Source organism: Scyliorhinus canicula, chromosome 1 (assembly GCF_902713615.1).
Source record: "Scyliorhinus canicula chromosome 1, sScyCan1.1, whole genome shotgun sequence".
In the NCBI taxonomy this organism is placed as follows: domain Eukaryota; kingdom Metazoa; phylum Chordata; class Chondrichthyes; order Carcharhiniformes; family Scyliorhinidae; genus Scyliorhinus; species Scyliorhinus canicula.
In genome coordinates this window covers 68822401-68841478 of record NC_052146.1, presented here as the reverse complement: position 1 = coordinate 68841478, position 19078 = coordinate 68822401, and the positions used below count along the sequence as shown (strand labels likewise).

The following is a 19078-nucleotide window of genomic DNA, read 5'->3' as shown; positions in this document are numbered from 1 at the left end:
CCCGCCTCCTCGCCAGCTCCACCGTAAAGTCCTGGTATACGCGTATACCAGCTCCAGCCCACTGCACCACCCGCTTCTGCTTGGTCCAGCACAGGACCTTCTCCTTCACACTGTACCTACAGAAGCACAGAGTCACTACCCTTGGCGGCTCACTCGCCTTTGGTACAGGCCTCCACAACCGATGAGCCCGATCCAGTTCGTATCGGATGGGATCCTCCCCCTCCCCCAATAGTTTCGCAACATCGTGGCAAAATACTCAGTCGGCCTCGGTCCTTCAACTCCTTCGGGCAGCCCCACAATCCTCAAATTCTGTCGCCTGGATCTGTTTTCCAGGTCTTCCATTTTTCCTCGCAGATGCTTGTTAATCTCTGTCACCTTCCGCATCTCCTTCCCCATTGAGGTAAGTTGATCACCGTGCTGCAGCAATATCTCCTCCACTTTCTTCAGCGCCTCACCTTGCTCCCGCACCTCTGCCACCGCCATCCTCACCGGGGTAATTGTCTCCTCCACCAGCACACTCAAAACCTCCCTCATCTCCTTCCTCATTGCCTCAATGAGTTTGGTAAACTGCCTTTCGAATTCCACAGCCATCAATGTAGTCATTTCTTCAGCCGTAATCAATGCGGCCTCCCCTGGTGCTCCAGCCTCCATTTTCCTCGGTTATCCCGCGGTGACCTTTCCACTCTCCGACGGACCTTCAGCTGTTCTTTTTTTAACGGCCGTTTTTTTTCTCACTCTTGACATTTTCCTTCACTGTGCCCCCTCTGTGCCTTCTTCCTACTTTTGCCACCTCCGTGACCCCTGGAACCGGGCTTAAAGCCCCGAAAAGCCATTTCCGAACGGGAGCCCTCCAATGTGCGGCTGCCTCCCGCCCGCCATCACTGAAAGTCCCATCCTGTCAGAATTTGATAAGTTTCGATGAGATCCTCTCTCACTTTTCTAAACTCCAATGAATATAATCCTAACCAACTTAGTCTCTCCTTGTATGACAGTCCCGCCATCCCAGTAATCAGCCTGGTAAACCTTTGCTGCACTCGCTCCATAGCAAGAACATCCTTGACTTATATGCCTAGTAAAGGCCTGAACATGGTTAAAACATTTTCTGGGCCATTTTCTGATGTTGACGAGAGCTTTAGGAAGGAATATTGAGCAGGACCTCCCCACAGTGAGAGAAACAATTGGAGGGATACCAGTTGCAGAAGACAGTAATCAAGGTTATTATCGATCTATAGATACATATTACAGATCTTTACAAAGTGAAAACGGTAAAAAAAATTAAGAAGCGTATATTTGCCTTGAGCTAGTAAAAGAGAGCACTGCGTACAAAAAATGTTTACTTCACACAAATTACCTATATCGACAGGCTGATCAGAATGTACCCGTATCGGGGGCTGATGCTTTCTTCTTACAATCTCCACAATTAAGCAGGGGGAAAGATGCTCAAACTCTTTGGTCATTATCACTTGGTTAAAGTGCGATTCTTTCACCACAAAATTTAGACAGTACTCCTGAAACAAAAAAGACATTAAAACCACTCCTGTTTCTCCAAAACGGCACAGTTTCTGAAATAATTTAGTGTACATGGGCCGAGCACCACTTACCTTCACTTCAAAAGTTTCCCCATTACTACCAACTGCAAGAACAGAATTGCTTGGGAAGAGGCATGCTATTCATCCCATGGAAGTGAAGTCGGTGCTAAGGAATGGGGCACATTTCTACTTTTGGCGCCAAGTGCTCAAAACAAGCAGTCTCCAATTCAGCTGTAAAATTAATCACTATGCATGGAACAGCTTGCTCAGCAGCTAACTAATTAAACAGTGATGGTGTTAATCTCTCTTTCGGGTAAAGTAGTTCTAAAGAATATGCAATATGGTGGGTGAAAAGGTTAACTCCCTGTGATAGAAACAGTGAGATTGTAAATGGCATTCTTAAAGAAAGCCATTTGGTCACTTTGTTCTCACCACATGACGCACATACCTTTAATTGGTCCAGCTGTAATTTATTGGCATTCTCACACACAGTGAGCACATTCTGAAGGTCAACTGAGGCCTCAATGTACTGTAAGCACAGCTGTTCTAGTCGAGCCAGGTGAAAGCTCAGGGCAAGCTTGTAAACATCCATTATCAGCAAAACATCCTGCACATGACCTACATGACAAAGGACAGCAGTCTAATTATTTCAGCTTTAAAAATGTACAGTGAAATTTCAGTTATCCAGCACTCTACTAACTAGAATTCTGTGTTTTGGCTGAAGATGTCAAACTTAGGCGATCGGCAGCCTGTCATTGCTCCTGACTCAACCTCCCACTGCTCGGCAGCAGTTTCCCCACAGCGCTGCTCACGCTCGATTTGTGTGCTCCCACACCCTTCGAGCCCTCAACACCTGCATGATCATCCTGCAGCTTTCTCAATGGATAAAACAAGGAAGTCATCTTACATCTCTGTTAACCGGCATATTTGACGAACTGGCATCTCACATCCCCAAAGGATGCTGGGAAACAGATATTACCCTGTATTCAGGTACTAGATGTAGTGGTTAATTCATGCAGTACCTGATCAGGAGTGCTGTATATTGACAGGAAAGAAAAAAGTGGAAATATTTCCTGAATGCAACAGAGAAGTGTACTCGGCCACTTCAGAAGGCAGTTAAGAGCCGGCCACCTTGGTGTGTGACTGGAATTACATGCAGCCAAATGTATATGTATATATTATATTTTTTATAAATTAGATATATTATACCTAATATATATATAAGATAGTATGTATATATAATGCACGTACACACAAAAATCAATTTTAGGTTTGCAAATTGCCATTGTGAAATTTGAACTCATCAATAATTTATTATTAAGGGCAGCACGGTGGCGCAGTGGATAGCACTGGGGCTGCGGCGCTGAGGACTTGGGTTCGAATCCCAGCCCTGGGTAACTGTCCGTGTGGAGTTTGCACATTCTCCCAGTGTCTGCGTGGGTTTCGCCCCCACAACCCAAAGATGTGAGGGGTAGGTGGATTGGCCTTGCTAAATTGCCCCTCAATTGGAAAAATAATAATAATTGGGTACTCTAAATTTTAAAAAAATAAAAAATTAATTTTTTATTAAGTCGTTTGGTAGTACAGAACTTAAGTATTGCTGAAATTACAGACATGTTGTAGCTTTGACATGTCTGCTTTTTCAGCAATACTCGATTTATTATTTGTACAGTGACAGAACCATCAACGTGCAATAAATATAAACCATGAGTTCAAGCAAAAACAAATCCAAGAACATTGGGAAAATTGCTCTATAGCGAGTCTTTTAATGTCAATTTACATACAGTGTGCAACGCCACAGGAGATCACATTGTTAAAATCATGTTCTATTTAACTCTGGATTTCCTCCCTACAACTTCGATATAGGTTCGATTCCGGCTTGGGTCACTGTCTGTGCGGAGTCTGCACATCCTCCCCGTGTGTGCGTGGGTTTCCTCCGGGTGCTCCGGTTTCCTCCCACTGTCCAAAGATGTGTAAGTTAGGTGGATTGGCCATGATAAATTCCCCTTAGTGTCCAAAATTGCCCTTAGTGTTGGGTGGGGTTACTGAGTTATGGGGATAGGGTGGAGGTGTTGACCGTGGGTATGCGGTAGGGTGCTCTTTCCAAGAGCCGGTGCAGACTCGATGGGCCGAATGGCCTCCTTCTGCACTGTATGATATATGACATAACTCTCTGCCTTGCTTTCTGCCTTCCAGATGCTCTTTAAAACATACCTCTTTGAGCAGGCTTTTGGTCACGTAAACCTAATATCTCTTCATGTCGCTCAATGTTAGATGTTGTTTTATATCACTCCTGCGAAGTGCTTTGGGACATATTAAATTTAATACATTTAAATACATTTAATTTGGGACATGTTAAATGTGTATTTTTGTTTAATTCGCTTTCGGGATGCAAGCATTGCTGCAAGGTCAACATTTATTGCCAGTTTCTTATTACCCTCGAGAAGGTGATGAGCTGTCATCTTGAACCGCTACAGTCCACCTGGTATAGGTACTCCCACATTAATGTAAGGAAGTTCTAGGATTTTGGCCTGGTGTCAGATGGTAGGAATGATAGGTTTGGAAGGTGCTGTCAATGGAGCCTTGGCAAGTTACTGTAGTCCATTTTGTACATGGTACACACTGCCACCACTGTGCACCAGCTGTGGAGGGAGTGAATGCTTAAAGTGGTGTATTGGGTGCCAATTAAGCTGGGTTTCTTTGTCCTGGATGGTGTCGAATTTCTTAGTTGGATCCCTCATCCATGTAAGGGGGCAAGTATTACATCCCTGAAGGCGGTGGACAGGCATTGGGGGGTCAGAAAGTGAGTTACTGGCCAATGAATTCCCAGCATCTAACCTGCTCTTGTAGTGACAGTATTTATATGGCTGGTTCAGTTACATTTCTGGTCAACGATAGTCCCCAAGATATTAATAATGGGGGATTCAGTGATGGCAATGCCTTTGGATGTCAAGAGATGATGATTTGTTTTATTTGTGTTGGAGATAGTCATGACTCGAATGTTAGTTGCCCTTATCAGCCCAAGTTTCTCCCCCCGGCCACCCACCAACCACACACACTTCAATATTGGCATTGCCCTTTGATGCCATACATGGTCATATGCTACCTTGATATCAAGGGCAGTCATTCATTCCTAACCAATGGAATTCAAGTCCTCCATTATTGTTTGGATCAAAGCTGCAATGGTTCTGGCAAAACCCTAGCTGAGCACTGATGAGTAAGTGCTTTTTCTTAGCATTGTCAATGACCACTTGCATCACTTTTCTGATAACTGGATTGGTAATGGCCGGATTGGATTTGTCCTATTTTAGTGGGATGGAGACACCCGAGCAATGTTTCATATTATCAGGTAAATGGCTGATCATCCCAGAAAATGGTGGGAAAGCTTTTTAGAAACAATTATCTGGGACATTATTAACAGTCATTTGGGAAAATATGAGTTAACTAAGGAAAGCCATCAAGGAATTATTAAAGACAAATCATGTTTAACTAACTTCTTTTTTGTAAACATTTTATTGAGATATTTTTGGTTTTACAACAAAATAAACAATGTACATGAAACTATAAACACAGTGCAAAAGACGTCTCCCTCCCTTACAGGTCCCACCTTTATTAACCCCCTACTCTAAGCTAAACTAACACCCCCCTTCTGCTGACGATTAATTTTCCGCAAAGAAGTCAACAAACGGTTGCCACCTCCGGGCGAACACTAACATTGACCCTCTCATGGCGAACTTAATCTTCTCCAGACAGAGAAAGCTAGCCATGTTAGATAGCCAGGTCTCCGACTTCAGGGGCTTTGAGTCCCCATTTCCTCAGCTGCTCGCACACCCCTTCGTCAGCTAAAAGTCCCACATCTAACCTCCAGTGCAGGCGCTGGTTACTGTCTTTACTAACCTGGTCAACCCAGTGCGGAGATGGTCTGAGATTGTGATCGCCGAGTACCCCGTGTCCACCACCCCCGTCAGTAAAGCCCTGATCAGAATAAAGAAATTGATCCGGGAGTACACTTTATGCACATGTGAGTAGAAGGAGAACTCCTGCACCTCGGCTGCCCAAATATCCATTGGTCCACCCCTCCATATGCTCCATGAACCCTTTTATTTCCTTTGCCATTGCTGGCACCCTGCTTGACTGGTCTAGGCCAGAGTCAATAACTGTATTAAAATCCCCTCCCATGACCAACTTGTGCGAGTCCAGGTCCGGTATCTTCTCTAGCATCCTCTTTATGAACTCCACATCGTCCCAATTTGGCGCATACACATTTACTAATGCCGCCTGCACCCCCTCCAGTTTCCCACTGGCCATAATGTACCGACCTCCCACATCCAGCAGAGGGCAGCAGAGCAGAGCTTCTGATTGGCTGTTCCGGGGAGATTTGCATACGTGCAGTGTGGTCAGTGTAAGTTGAAGGTGGTTTGTGAAGGGGCTGTTCTCGAGTGACAGCTTTACCCGAAACACTACTTACGTAGTGTCTCCCACCCATCTTCCTCCTCTAACCAAAAAAAAAAAAGTTCTGTCCGTCGAATTGTTAAACTAACAAGTTTTTTTAAATGTTTTTTTTCGTTTTCAGTAGTTGGGAAGTTAGTTCAGTGGGAATGGAGGTTAGGGCAGTTGAGTGTTCCTCCTGCAGAATGTGGGAGGAAAGGGTCACCTCGAGTGTCCCTGCTGACTACATCTGCGGGAAGTGCACTCAACTCCAGCTCCTCGCGAACCACGTTAGGGATCTGGAGCTGGAGCTGGATGAACTTCGGATCATTCGGGAGGTGGAGGGGTTATTGAGAGGAGTTATAGGGAGGTAGTCACACCTCAGGTAAAAGAAGAAGGTAGATGGGTTAACGTCAGGGGAACAAGAGGAAACCGGCAGGCAGTGCAGGGATCCCCTGTGGTCGTTCCCCTCAATAACAAGTATATTGTTTTGGATACTGTTTGGGGGGGACGATTTACCAGGGGTAAGCAATGGGGCACAGATCTCTGGCACAGAGTCTGTCCCTGTTGCTCAGAAGGGAAGGGAGAAGAGGAACAGAGCACTTGTCATTGGGGACTCCATAGTTAGAGGAACAGACAGGAGGTTCTGTGGGAACGAAAGAGACTCACGGTTGGTGTGTTGCCTCCCACATGCCAGGGTTCGTGATGTCTCTGATCGTGTTTTTGGGATACTTAAGGGGGAGGGGGAGCAGCCCCAAGTCGTAGTCCACATAGGTACCAACGACATAGGTAGGAAAGAGATGGGGATTTGAGACAGAAATTCAGGGAGCTAGGGTGGAAGCTGAGAGCTAGAACAAACAGAATTGTTATCTCTGGGTTGTTACCCGTGCCACGTGCTAGCAAAGTGAGAAATAAGGAGAGAGAGGAGTTGAACACGTGGCTACAGGGATGGTGCAGGAGGGAGGGTTTTGGTTTCCTGGATAATTGGGGCTCATTCTGGGGTAGGTGGGACCTCTACAAACAGGATGGTCTTCACTTGAACCAGAGGGGTACCAATATCCTGGGGGGGAGATTTGCTAGTGCTCTTCGGGGGGGTTTAAACTAATTCAGCAGGGGGATGGGAACCTAAATTGTAGTCCCAGTGTACAGGATGTTGAGAGTTGTGAGGTCAGGGATAGGGTTAAAAGTTCGAAAGAGGGCACCGGCAAGCAAGATGCTGGTTTGAAGTGTGTCTACTTCAATGCCAGGAGCATCCGGAATAAGGTGGGTGAGCTTGCAGCATGGGTTGGTACCTGGAATCTCGATGTTGTGGCGATTTCGGAGACATGGGTAGAGCAGGGACAGGAATGGTTGTTGCTGGTTCCAGGATTTAGATGTTTCTGTAAGAACAGAGAAGATGGTAAAAGAGGGGGAGGGGTGTGGCATTGTTAATCAATCAAGGGCAGTATTACGGCGGCGGAAAGGACGTTTGAGGACTCATCTACTGAGGTAGTATGGGCCGAGGTTAGGAACAGGACAGGAAAGTCACCCTGTTGGGAGTTGTCTATAGACCTCCGAATAGTTCCAGAGATGTAGAGGAAAGGATTGCAAAGATGATTCTCGACAGGAGCGAGAGTAACAGGGTAGTTGTTATGGGGGACTTTAACTTTCCAAATATTGACTGGAAATACTATAGTTTGAGTACTATAGATGGGTCAGTTTTTGTGCAGTGTGTGGAGGGTTTTCTGACACAGTATGTAGACAGGCCAACAAGGGGCGATGCCACATTGGATTTGGTACTGGGCAATAAACCCGGCCAGGTGTAGATTTAGATGTAGGTGAGCACTTTGGTGATAGTGATCACAATTCGGTTATGTTTACTTTAGCGATGGGCAGGGATAGGAATATACCGCAAGGCAAGAATTATAGTTGGGGGAAAGGCAATTATGATGCTATTCGGCAAGATTTAGGATGTATAGGATGGGGAAGGAAACTGCAGGGGATGGGTACAATCGAAATGTGGAGCTTTTTCAAGGAACAGCTACTGCGTGTCCTTGATAAGTATGTATCTGTCAGGCAGGGAGGAAGTTGTCGAGCAAGGGAACCGAGGTTTACTAAGGAAGTTGAAGCACTTGTCAAGAGGAAGAAGAAGACTTATGTTAGGATGAGACATGAGGCTCAGTTAGGGCACTTGAGAGTTACAAGTTAGCCAGGAAGGACCTAAAGGGAGAGTTAAGAAGAGCGAGGAGAGGACACGAAAAGTCGTTGGCGGATAGGATCAAGGAAAACCCTAAGGCTTTCTATAGGTATATCAGGAACAAAAGAATGACTAGAGTAAGATTAGGGCCAATCAAGGATAGTAGTGGAAAGTTGTGTGTGGAATCAGAGGAGATAGGGGAAGCATTAAATGGATATTTTTCGTCAGTGTTTACACTGGAGAAAGACAATGTTGTCGAGGAGAATACTCAGGTACAGTCGACCAGGCTAGATGGGATTGAGGTTCACAAGGAGGAGGTGTTAGCAATTTTGGAAAGTGTAAAAATAGATATGTCCCCTGGGCCAGATGGGATTTATCCTAGGATTCTCTGGGAAGCCAGGGAGGAGATTGCAGAGTGTTTGTCCTTGATCGTTATGTCGTCTTTGTCGACAGGAATAGTGCCGGAAGACTGGAGGATAGCAAATGTTGTCCCCTTGTTCAAGAAGGGGAGTAGAGACAACCCTGGTAATTATAGACCTGTGAGCCTTACTTCGGTTGTGGGTAAAATGTTGGAAAAGGTTGTAAGAGATAGGGTTTATAATCATCTTGAAAAGAACAAGTTGATTAGCGATACTCAACACGGTTTTGTGAAGGGTAGGTCATGCCTCACAAACCTTAGAGTTTTTTGAGAAGGTGACCAAACAGGTGGATGAGGGTAAAGCGGTTGATGTGGTGTCTGTGGATTTCAGTAAAGCATTTGATAAGGTTCCCCACGGTAGGCTATTGTAGAAAATACGGAAGTATGGGATTGAAGGTGATTTAGCGGTTTGGATCAGTAATTGGCTAGCTGAAAGAAGACAGAGGGTGGTGGTTGATGGCAAATGTTCATCCTGGAGTTCAGTTACTAGTGGTGTACCGCACGGATCTGTTTTGGGGCCACTGCTGTTTGTCATTTTTATAAATGACCTGGAAGAGGGTGTAGAAGGATGGGTTAGTAAATTTGCAGATGACATGAAGGTCGGTGGAGTTGTGGATAGTGCTGAAGGATGTTATAGGTTACAGAGGGACATAGATAAACTGCAGAGCTGGGCTGAGAGGTGGCAGATGGAGTTTAATGCGGAAAAGTGTGAGGTGGTTCACTTTGGAAGGAGTAACAGGAATGCAGAGTACTGGGCTAATGGCAAGATTCTTGGTGGTGTAGATGAACAGAGAGATCTCGGCATCCAGGTACATAAATCCCTGAAAGTTGCCACCCAGGTTAATAGGGCTGTTAAGAAGGCATATGGTGTGCTAGCCTTTATCAGTAGGGGGATTGAGTTTCGGAGCCACAAAGTCATGCTGCAGCTGTACAAAACTCTGGTGTGGCCGCACCTGGAGTACTGCGTGCAGTTCTGGTCACTACATTATAGGATGTGGAAGCTTTGGAAAGGGTTCAGAGATTTACTAGGATGTTGCCTGGTATGGAGGGAAGGTCTTACGAGGAAAGGCTCAGGGACTTGAGGTTGTTTTCGTTAGAGAGGAGAAGGCTGAGAGGTGACTTAATAGAGACATATAAGATAGTCAGAGGGTTAGATAGGGTGGACAGAGAGAGTCTTTTTCCTCGGATGGTGATGACCAACACGAGGGGACATAGCTTTAAATTGAGGGGTGGTAGATATAGGACAGATGTCAGAGGCAGTTTCTTTACTCAGAGAGTAGTAGGGGTGTGGAACGCCCTGCCTGCAACAGTAGTAGACTCGCCAAATTTAAGGGCATTTAAATGGTCACTGGATAGACATATGGATGAAAATGGAATAGTGTAGGTCAGATAGGCTTCAGATGGTTTCACGGGTCGGCGCAACATCGAGGGCCGAAGGGCCCGTACTGCGCTGTAATGTTCTATGTCCGAGACTATTCTACCCGCCTCAAACACCATGATTAAAGACTTCAGTGACGTAGATAGCTGGGACTGTTTTCCTTACAGAAGTAAAAGTTAAGAGGGAATTTGACAGAGGTGTCCAAAATCATGAAGGCTCGGGACAGAATAACATGCAAACACACAAAATAGGAGAAGTAGACCATTCAGCCCCTCAAGCCTGCACTGCCATTTAATAGGGCCATGACTGATCGGTTTGTGTTCCACATTGCCATCTACCCGATAACTTTTGATTCCCTTGCCCAACAAGAATCTATCTACATCTGCCTTAAAAATATTCAGTGACCTCGCTTCCACTGCCTTCTGAGGCAGACAGTTCCAAACATGCACAACCATCAGAGAAAAAATTTCTTTGCATCACTGTCCTGTAACGGCGACATCTAATTTTAAAGCAGAGAAACTGTTCCCATTGATGGAAGGGTCGAGAGCCAATCTAAGCAGAATGAGGAATAACTTGTTTACGCAGTGAGTGGTTAGGACCTGGTGATCAGGCACACTACGGCCTGAGTGTGTGATTCAATCACTACTTTCAAAAGGAAATTAGATAATTATCTGAATCAAAGAAATTTGCAGGATTATGAGGAAAAGGCAAGGGAGTCAGACCAACTGACTTGCCCTTGCAGAAAGACGGCATGGATACTATGGACCAAATGGCCTCCTTCTGCGCTGTAACCATTCAATGGTTCAAAATGGAGAAGTATTATTGATTCATCAACTGAGGGCAGGTTGTAGATGGCATTCGGCAGGAAGTTTCCTTGCTCGTGTTTGACTTGAGACTACAGAGTCCCAGGAATTAATGTTGAGGACTCCCAGGGCCACCCCCTCCAAAAGCTTTAGCACTGTGCCATCACCTCTGTCAGGTCTGTCCTGTGATGCAACAGGACATACCTAGGGATGGTATTACGGGAGTCTTGGACATTGGTTGTAAAAGGCCCAAGCTCAAAAGTTGTAAGATTATTGGACAGTATCCAGCATCATTGCAAAACATGAAATGGGCAACAGCTGGACATGTCAATCATTTACCGTACACCATCAGTGGCAAGGTTAGAGTTACATCCTGTTTAAATAAGATTGCCAGATATTAGGAAAAGCCACAAAAATGTATTCTCTGAGCCTTTCTTGGAATATATCCTTTGTCAAGACTTATTTTGCAGATATGTGTCAATATTAATCATTCAAGGAATTTACATTATTGAAACAAGGTGGAAGATCTCAGCAAGTTAAAATCACAGCTTTTCCACATTTACAAGAAACCAACCATTAAAAGATTAACAAAGGCAGAAAACCAGTGGAAATACTCAGCAGGTCATGCAGCATTATAATGGCACCTGCGTACTGCATATTTAACATACAGTTTATTCATAAAAATGGAAGGGAAAGGATTGAGTAATTCTGTGGATAAAGGGTCAATTCTGAATTCCAGAATTTAGAAAGTAGTAAGCAAAGTTCCCTCAATAACCTGCACAGTATTAAGCAGGCAGAAGGGGCTTAGTTATTAAAAAATCTAAACAGGATTTAGGGGGAATTGCATTTCGCAGCAAAATATTAAACATTACCCTTTCGTGGGTACTTGATTTTGTCTGTGTAGAGAAACTGCATCAGGATCTCAAACGGTTGTGCTTCAGCTTCACGGATCACCACCTCCAGCTGAAGTAGGGAACTTGCTGGTTTCAGGTTAGTGCCTGCTATTTCTTCTCCAACTGCATTTTCCTGCTTGACTTTCTGGAAGTACATACATACATATGTATATGTAAATAAAATATTTATTTAAATCAGTGGGCTAAAATATTAAAAGCAGTGTCAAATTATTGTACTGAAGAAATTGGTTATTTGATAATGGACACGAAGAAAACGTTCACAAATGCCCCATTATTTTTCCCATTGACAGGAGGATAAAATAACACCTTCCTAAATTGTGGAATTACTGCAAGGTTAACTCGTCAAGAAACACCTGGGAGTAACAATGGAGTCACCTCTTGCAACATCTAACTAGTGTGGAAAAGCAATTTAAAAAGTTAGGATATGCAGCAACACCTCTTTATTCTTGGAAGCAAATCCCTTGCAAATCCCCTTTCCAATAACTTCAGTGTTAATCAGGGTTTAACACATGATCCACACATCTGCATTCCTCACTTTGAAATGATGTAGCTTTCAGCAACATTCAGGGGTGATGCTCTGCAAAGCACAGTAAAGCCCTTACACCAGTGGTCGATTACCTACCTGCTTTAGCCAATCCCTGGCTTGGGTAATCTTCTTTCTTAACCATTTGCTTCGAGCTGTAACCATTGCTATATGCCCTTTAACTCGCTCTTCTTTCTGTTATCAGGTGAGACAAAATGGTGATTAATATTTCACCCGAAGGAAACATTATCAGCTAGGGTAGATGGAGGCTTAAGTAATGATAAAAACCATTGAAGAATCATCTGATGCACCGGCTCACAAGTTCTAATACTGAAATGATTACGTTCACACTCCAAACCTTGTTTTAAAGGCAGTTTTTTCCTCATTAACCAAATCTCAACACTGCTGAAAATTCTGGTGACTCAGGATTAGTAGCTGTTACCTCTCCTAGGATGAATTCCACATCACAGAACTGCCTGTTCTCCCACAGCCTCCCATAATCTTCATGCAAAGTGCACTTCGGATAACAAGAAAACTGTAATTGAAAGACAGAGATTTGAATACGTAAGATGCACTTACAACATCAAAGAATTACATAAAATTTAAAACACAAAAACATGCCATTCTGCCCAACTAGACTGTTATATGTTACATGAGTTTCTTCCCATTCCATCGACCGCATCATAGCCTTTCAGTAGATCTTTCTATTCTCTTTTCTTTCATGTACTCAATCTAGCTTTTGAAAGCATCCAAATCATTTGTTTGAACTACTTAATAATAATAATCTTTATTGTCACAAGTAGGCTTACAGTAACACGGAAATGAAGTTACTGTGAAAAGCCCCTAGTCACTACATTCCAGCGCCTGTTTGGGTACACAGAGGGAGAATTCAGAATGTCCAAATTATCTAACAGCATGTCTTTCGGGACTTGTGGGAGGAAAGCGCAGACACGGAGGAAACCCATGCAGACACAGGGAGAACGTGTAGACTCCACATAGACAGTGATCCGAACCTGGGACCCTGGAGCTGTGAAGCAACAGTGCTAACCACTCGGCCACTGTGTCGCCCCATCGGTGGCTAACTAATGAAATTAAAGGTAGTATCAAATTGGAAGAAAAAGTAGATAATTTAGCAAAGATGAGTGGCAGAAAATTGGACAGAATTTAAAGAACAGCAAAGAACGATGAAAAGACTAATAAACTGGGAGAAATTAAGAGTACAAGAGAAAGCTAGTTAGAAATATAAAAACAGATAGGAAGAGTTTCTTCAGGTATATAAAAAGGAAAAAAGGAAAGTGAGCGTTTTTCCTCCAGAGAGTTAGAATGACAAATTAATCATGGAAAAATGGAAACTGCAGAATTGAACAGATATTTTGCATTGGCAGAGGCTACAAATAACATTTGACAAACAATTGTGAATCAGGAGGTGAAAAGGGAGGGGAAATTTAAAACAAACATTTATAATCACCTGGGAAAGAGTACTAATAAAACTATTAGAACTAAAAAGCCGAAAGTCCCCAGGCCCTAATGGACTTCAACGTAGAGTCTTAAAGTAAGTGGCTGCTGAAATTTAATTTTCTAAAATTCCCTAGATTTTGGAACGGTCCCATCAGACTGGAAAACAGCAAATATGACTCCTCTATTCAGAAAGGAGCGAGACAGAAAGTAGGAAATTACAGACCATTCATCTTAACATCCGCCAAAGGAAAATTGCTGGAATCTATTATTAAGGAAGTTACAGCGGAGCATTTAGAAAATTGAATGCAATCAGGCAGAGTCAACATGGTTCTGTGACAGGGAAATCATGTTTGAGTAATTTATTGGAGTTCTTTTAGGAAGTAACAAGCAACATGATAAAGGGGAACCTGTGGCTGTGCTGTACTAAGAATTCCAGAAGGCATTTGATAAGGTACATCAACGGTTACTATGCAAAATAAGAACTCATGGTGTAGGGGGTAATACGGTAGAAGATTGGTTAGCTAATGGGAAAGAGAGTAGGCAAAATGAATCATTTTCAGGTCAGCAATATTTGTCATGTAGTGTGCCACAGGGACCAGTGTGGGGGCCTCAACTATTTATAGTTATATCAATGACTTGGATTAAGGGACCAAACTTGTATGGTTACTAAATTTGCTGATGATACAAAGATTGATAGAAAAGTAAGTTGTCATGAGGGTATGAAAAGTTTGCAAATGGAAATAGGTTAAATTAATGGGCAAGAATTTGGCAGATGAAGTATAATGGGCGGAATTCTCCGCAAGGCCCGATGCCGTCGTGAAACCCGGAGAGGTTCACGACGGCGTCGAAAGCCTCTCCCGCCCCCTATTCTCCCCTCCCCGGGGGATAGGAGGGCCGTACCGGGAAACTCGGCCGCCAGGCCTTGTCCCTGGCTTCAAGGCCCGGCGCGCCAAGAATGACGCGGCGGTGGCACCTAATGACGTAAGCCGCGCATGCGCGGTTGCCGTCTTTCCCCTCAGCCGCCCCACAAGACGTGGCGGCTTGATCTTGTGGGCCGGCGGAGGGGAAAGAGTGCGTCCCCTTGAGATGCCGGCCCGACGATTGGTGGGCACCGATCGCGGGCCCGCCCCCTCCCAAGCACGGTCGTGGTGCTCAATCCCCGATCCGCCCCCCACAGGCCCCACACTTACCTAGCACGCCATGTTCATGACGGCAGCGACCAGGTACGGTTGCCGCCGTCGTGAACAGGTCGGGAACGGCAGGCCGCTCGGCCCATCCGGGCCGGAGAATCGCGGGCCGCCGTGAAAAACGGTGGCCCACATTTCTCAGAGCGGCATGTCGCAAAACCGGACACGCCATTTTGGTGGGGGTGGGAGAACAGCGGGAAGTGCGGGAGCAGACCTCCCGCTATTCTCCCACCCATCGTGGTTGCGGAGAATCGCGCCCAATGTGTTAAAATGTGAACTTGTCCACTTTGGCAGGAAGAATAGAAAAGCAGCATATTATTTATGCACGGTAGCATACTGGTTAGCACAATTGCTTCACAGCTCCTGGGTCCCTATTCGATTCCCGGCTTGGGTCACTGTCTGTGCGGAGTCTGCACGTTCTCCCCGTGTCTGCGTGGGATTCCTCTGGGTGCTCCTATTTTCTCCCACAGTCCAAAGATGTGCAGGTTAGGTGGATTGGCCATATTAAATTGCCCTTAGTGTCCAAAATTGCATTTAGTGTTGGATGGGTTTGCTGGGTTGTGGGGATTGGGTGGAGGTGTGAGCTTGGGTGGGATGTTCTTTCCAGGAGCCGGTGCAGACTCGATGGGCCAAGTGGCCTCCTTCTGCACTGTAAATTCTATGATCTATGAGAGAGAGATGCAGATGTCAGTGGTACAGAGGGATCTGGGTGTCCTGGTACATGAATCAAAAAATTTCAGTATGCAGGTACAAAAAGTGATTAGGAAGGCAAGTGGAATGATGTCATTTATTGCAAGAGGAATTAAATATAAAAGTAGGGATGCTTTGCAACAATTGTACAGGGTATTGGTCAGACCATGGGCGGGATTCTCCGAGCCTCCGCGCCAAAATCACACTTGGCGCGGGGGCGGAGAATAGGCGTCAGACCCGTGGTCGGGTCCGACGCCGCTCCCGCAATTCTCCAGGGATCGGAGAATCGCTGCTAATTGCGCACGGTTGTTGCGATGCCGGTCAGGGCCATCGAAAGAGGCCTCCGCGGCGATTCTCCGGCGACAACTGGCCAAGTTCCTGCCGGCATGGTTCACACATAGTTCCACCTGGCGGGAGCTCGGAGTGACGGCTGCGGATTCAGTCCGCGGCCGCCCTGGTTGGGGGGGGGGGGGGGGTGATCCGTCACTAGGCCGGGGGTCTCCAGGATGGCCAGGCTCGTGATCAGGGGCCACCGACCGGCAGGCGCGTGCGATCTCCGGCGGGGGGGGGGGGGGAGGGCATTTTGTCACGGCCGGTCCACACTGTGGGTCCGCATGCGTGGACCCCCGGCCTGATGTGCAGGGCCCCGTATCGGCAACCGGATCTGCGAGGACTACTCCAGGGCTCTGCTAGCCCCCTTCAGGTAGGACATAGCCCCATTATCAGAGAATTCCGTCCCATATCTGGAGTACTCTCATAGTCATAGAGGTCTACAGCACAGAAAAGGTCCTTTGGCGCATCTCGTTTGCGTCGGTCAAAAACAACCAAATAAGAATTCTAATCCCATTTTCCAGCACTTGACCTATAACCTTGTATGCCTTGGCATTGCAAGTGCATATCTAAGTACTTCTTAAATATTATGAAGATCTCTGACTCCAGCACCCTCACAGGCAGCGTGTACCACCACTCTCAGGGTAAAAGTTTTTCCTCATCACCCCTCTAAATCTCCTGCCCTTACCTTAAATCTATGCCCCCTTGTCATTGATCCCGCCACCAAGGGGAAATGTTTCTGCCTGTCAAATCTATCTATGCTCCACACAATTTTATACATCTCAGTCATGTCCCCCCCCCCTCAGTCTCCTCTGCTCCAAGGAAAACAATTCAAGTCTATCCAAACTTCCTTCATAGCTAGAATTCTCCAGCCCAGGCAATATCCTGGTAAATCTCCTCTTCACCCTTTCCAATGCAATCACTTCCCTCCTAGAATGGAATTCCAGAAGTGCACACAATGCTGTGCATGCAGTTTTGGCCTCCTTATTTAAGAAAGGATATAAATTTGTTAGAAGCAATTCAGGTTTCCTCAATTGATTCCTGGGATGAAGGCCTTAGTTTATGAGGAATTTTGGACAGGCTGGGCTTGCATCCATTGGAGTTCAGAAAGTTGAGAGGTGCTCTTGTTGAAACATATAAGATCCTGAGGGTACTTGACAGGGTGGATGCAGAAAGGATGCTTCCTCTTGTGGGTGAGACTAGAATTAGGGGACAGGGTTTAAAAGTAAGGGGTCTCCCTTTTAGAACGGAGATGAGAAGAAATATTTTTTCTCTTCGGAGGGTTGTGAGTGTTTGATACTTTCTTCTCTGAGGATCAACGGAGGCAGGGTCATTGAATATTTTTAAGGCCAAGGTAGGTGGGCTCTTGACTACAAGGGACTCAAAGGTTATCAGGATAGGCAGACGGTGGAATTCAGCCGCAATGAGATTAGCCATGATCTTACTGAATGGCGGAGCAGGCGCGAGCAGTTTCCTCAGCAACTAGAGATTAAACATTGAACAAGAAACTTTATTCGAACACAGCATGCCATCTTGATACAGAAACCCAGGTGGGTGTTGAAAGCAGCTGAATCGGTACTGTCCTGGGTTCACACAACCCAGCTGGCTGACATAACTCCAACTGCCTAAATCTGGTCCAGCAAGGTTAATTATTTGAATTCATACATCAAAGAACAGATGTTTAGCTGCAAGAGGGCACATTATTGGCATTACTTACAAGGGCCGAGCACCCAAATTGCAGGTTTGGTAATTTTGAATAACTCTGCTATTGTAAAGTGTCTGCAAATACTGTGGAATGTCACTGGACAGAATTATGAGAGGTGGTCTTTTTGAAACATGGTGAATTCCCTGGATTGTAAAATGTTCAGCACTATTCGCAACTCCTTAGGTTCTGAGGAAGTCCATGTCCAAATGCAGCAAGACCTGGACATTTTCCAGGCTTGGGCTGACAAGTGGTAAGTAACATTCAGGTCACACAATAACCATCTCCAATAAGAAAGAATCAAAACATCGCCCCATGACATTCAAACTTCGCCCCATTCAATGTCATTACCATCGCTGAATCCCCCACTATCAACACCATTGACCTGAAACTGAACTGGACTAGCCATATAAATACTGTTACTACAAGAGCAGATCAGAGGCTAGGAATTCTGCGGTGAGGAACTTACCTCCTCATTTGCCAAAGCCTGCCAACTACCTACAAGGCACAAGTTAGGAGTGTGATGGAATACTCTCCACTTGCCTGGATGTGTACAGCTCCAACAACACTCAAGAAGCTCAATACCATTTAGGACAAAGCAACCTGCTTGATTGGCACCCCCTCCACAAATATTCACTCTCTCCACCACCATTGCTCCGGTGCAGCTGTGTGTACTTTTGCCAAGATGTGCTGTAGGAACTCACCAAGGCTCCTTAGACAGCACCTTCCAAACCCATCTAGTAGGACAAGGACAGCAGACACCACCACCTAGAAGTTCCCTTCCAAGCCTCTCATCATCCTGACTTGGAAATATATTGATGTTCCTTCATTGTTGCTGGGTCAAAATCCTGGAACTCCCTCCCTAACAGCAATGTGGGTGTACCTACACCACATGTAATGCAGCAGTTCAAGAAGGTAGCGTGAGGGCAATTAGGGATGGGCAATAAATGCTGGCCTAGCCAACAAAGGCCACATTCCAAAATGAATTTTTCAAAAAACTATTAAAAAATCAAGCCATGATGCTTGCGTAAATAGCTGTGTGATGGTTCAATTTTCCCTATTCTCACATGCTGTTATCCAGCAAAGGCACTCACGTTCTTCCATTTTTTTGGTTCTTTAATGCTGTTGAAAATAATCTTTTAAAACTGAAAGAATATACAGTGCTGGCAGGGCAAATCATGCTGCATTGTAATTTTGCCAAAGTCACATAGTATAGCATAACTACAGCGAGCCTTGTGAATGTCCAGGACCTCTAAACTTGTTCACAATTTTAATACTACAAAGAATGATTGCTTAAAAAGTGTATCACTGAAAAATGAAACATTTTATCAAAGCTTTTTGTCTTGCACTCTTCAGGACAATCGCAAGAATAGCAGTGCAAAGGAAAACAACAAAGTTATACTGTATGAAAAGAGAGTGCTGATTGGTTGGCAATTGGACTTTAATTGGTAGAGGCATTGAGTGGAGAATGTACTAGTTGATGGTGACTGACAGTTAACTGCCAAGAATAGTTTGAAATGCAAACTGGGCAGCTAGACTCTG

At 45.1% G+C, this 19078-nt stretch overlaps 1 protein-coding gene across 4 annotated transcripts in view; it reads right to left on the bottom strand.

The window, feature by feature from the left end:
* lztr1 (leucine-zipper-like transcription regulator 1) overlaps nt 1-19078 on the bottom strand; it is a 104707-nt gene that overhangs the window by 22937 nt on the left and 62692 nt on the right. For 2 of the 4 annotated variants that reach the window (XR_005460107.1, XM_038792579.1), the window contains exons 12-17: nt 12612-12704; nt 12269-12364; nt 11605-11770; nt 7250-7336; nt 1978-2147; nt 1352-1508 (exon numbers count right to left, since the gene is read on the bottom strand). Coding sequence is in view for 2 of the 4 variants with exons in the window: in XM_038792579.1 (XP_038648507.1) it covers nt 1352-1508; nt 1978-2147; nt 7250-7336; nt 11605-11770; nt 12269-12364; nt 12612-12704 (769 nt within the window). In the remaining 2 variants the exon portion in view is untranslated. The remainder of the gene's footprint in view (nt 1-1351; nt 1509-1977; nt 2148-7249; nt 7337-11604; nt 11771-12268; nt 12365-12611; nt 12705-19078) is intronic. The other 2 variants (XR_005460108.1, XM_038792590.1) reach the window with 1 other exon arrangement.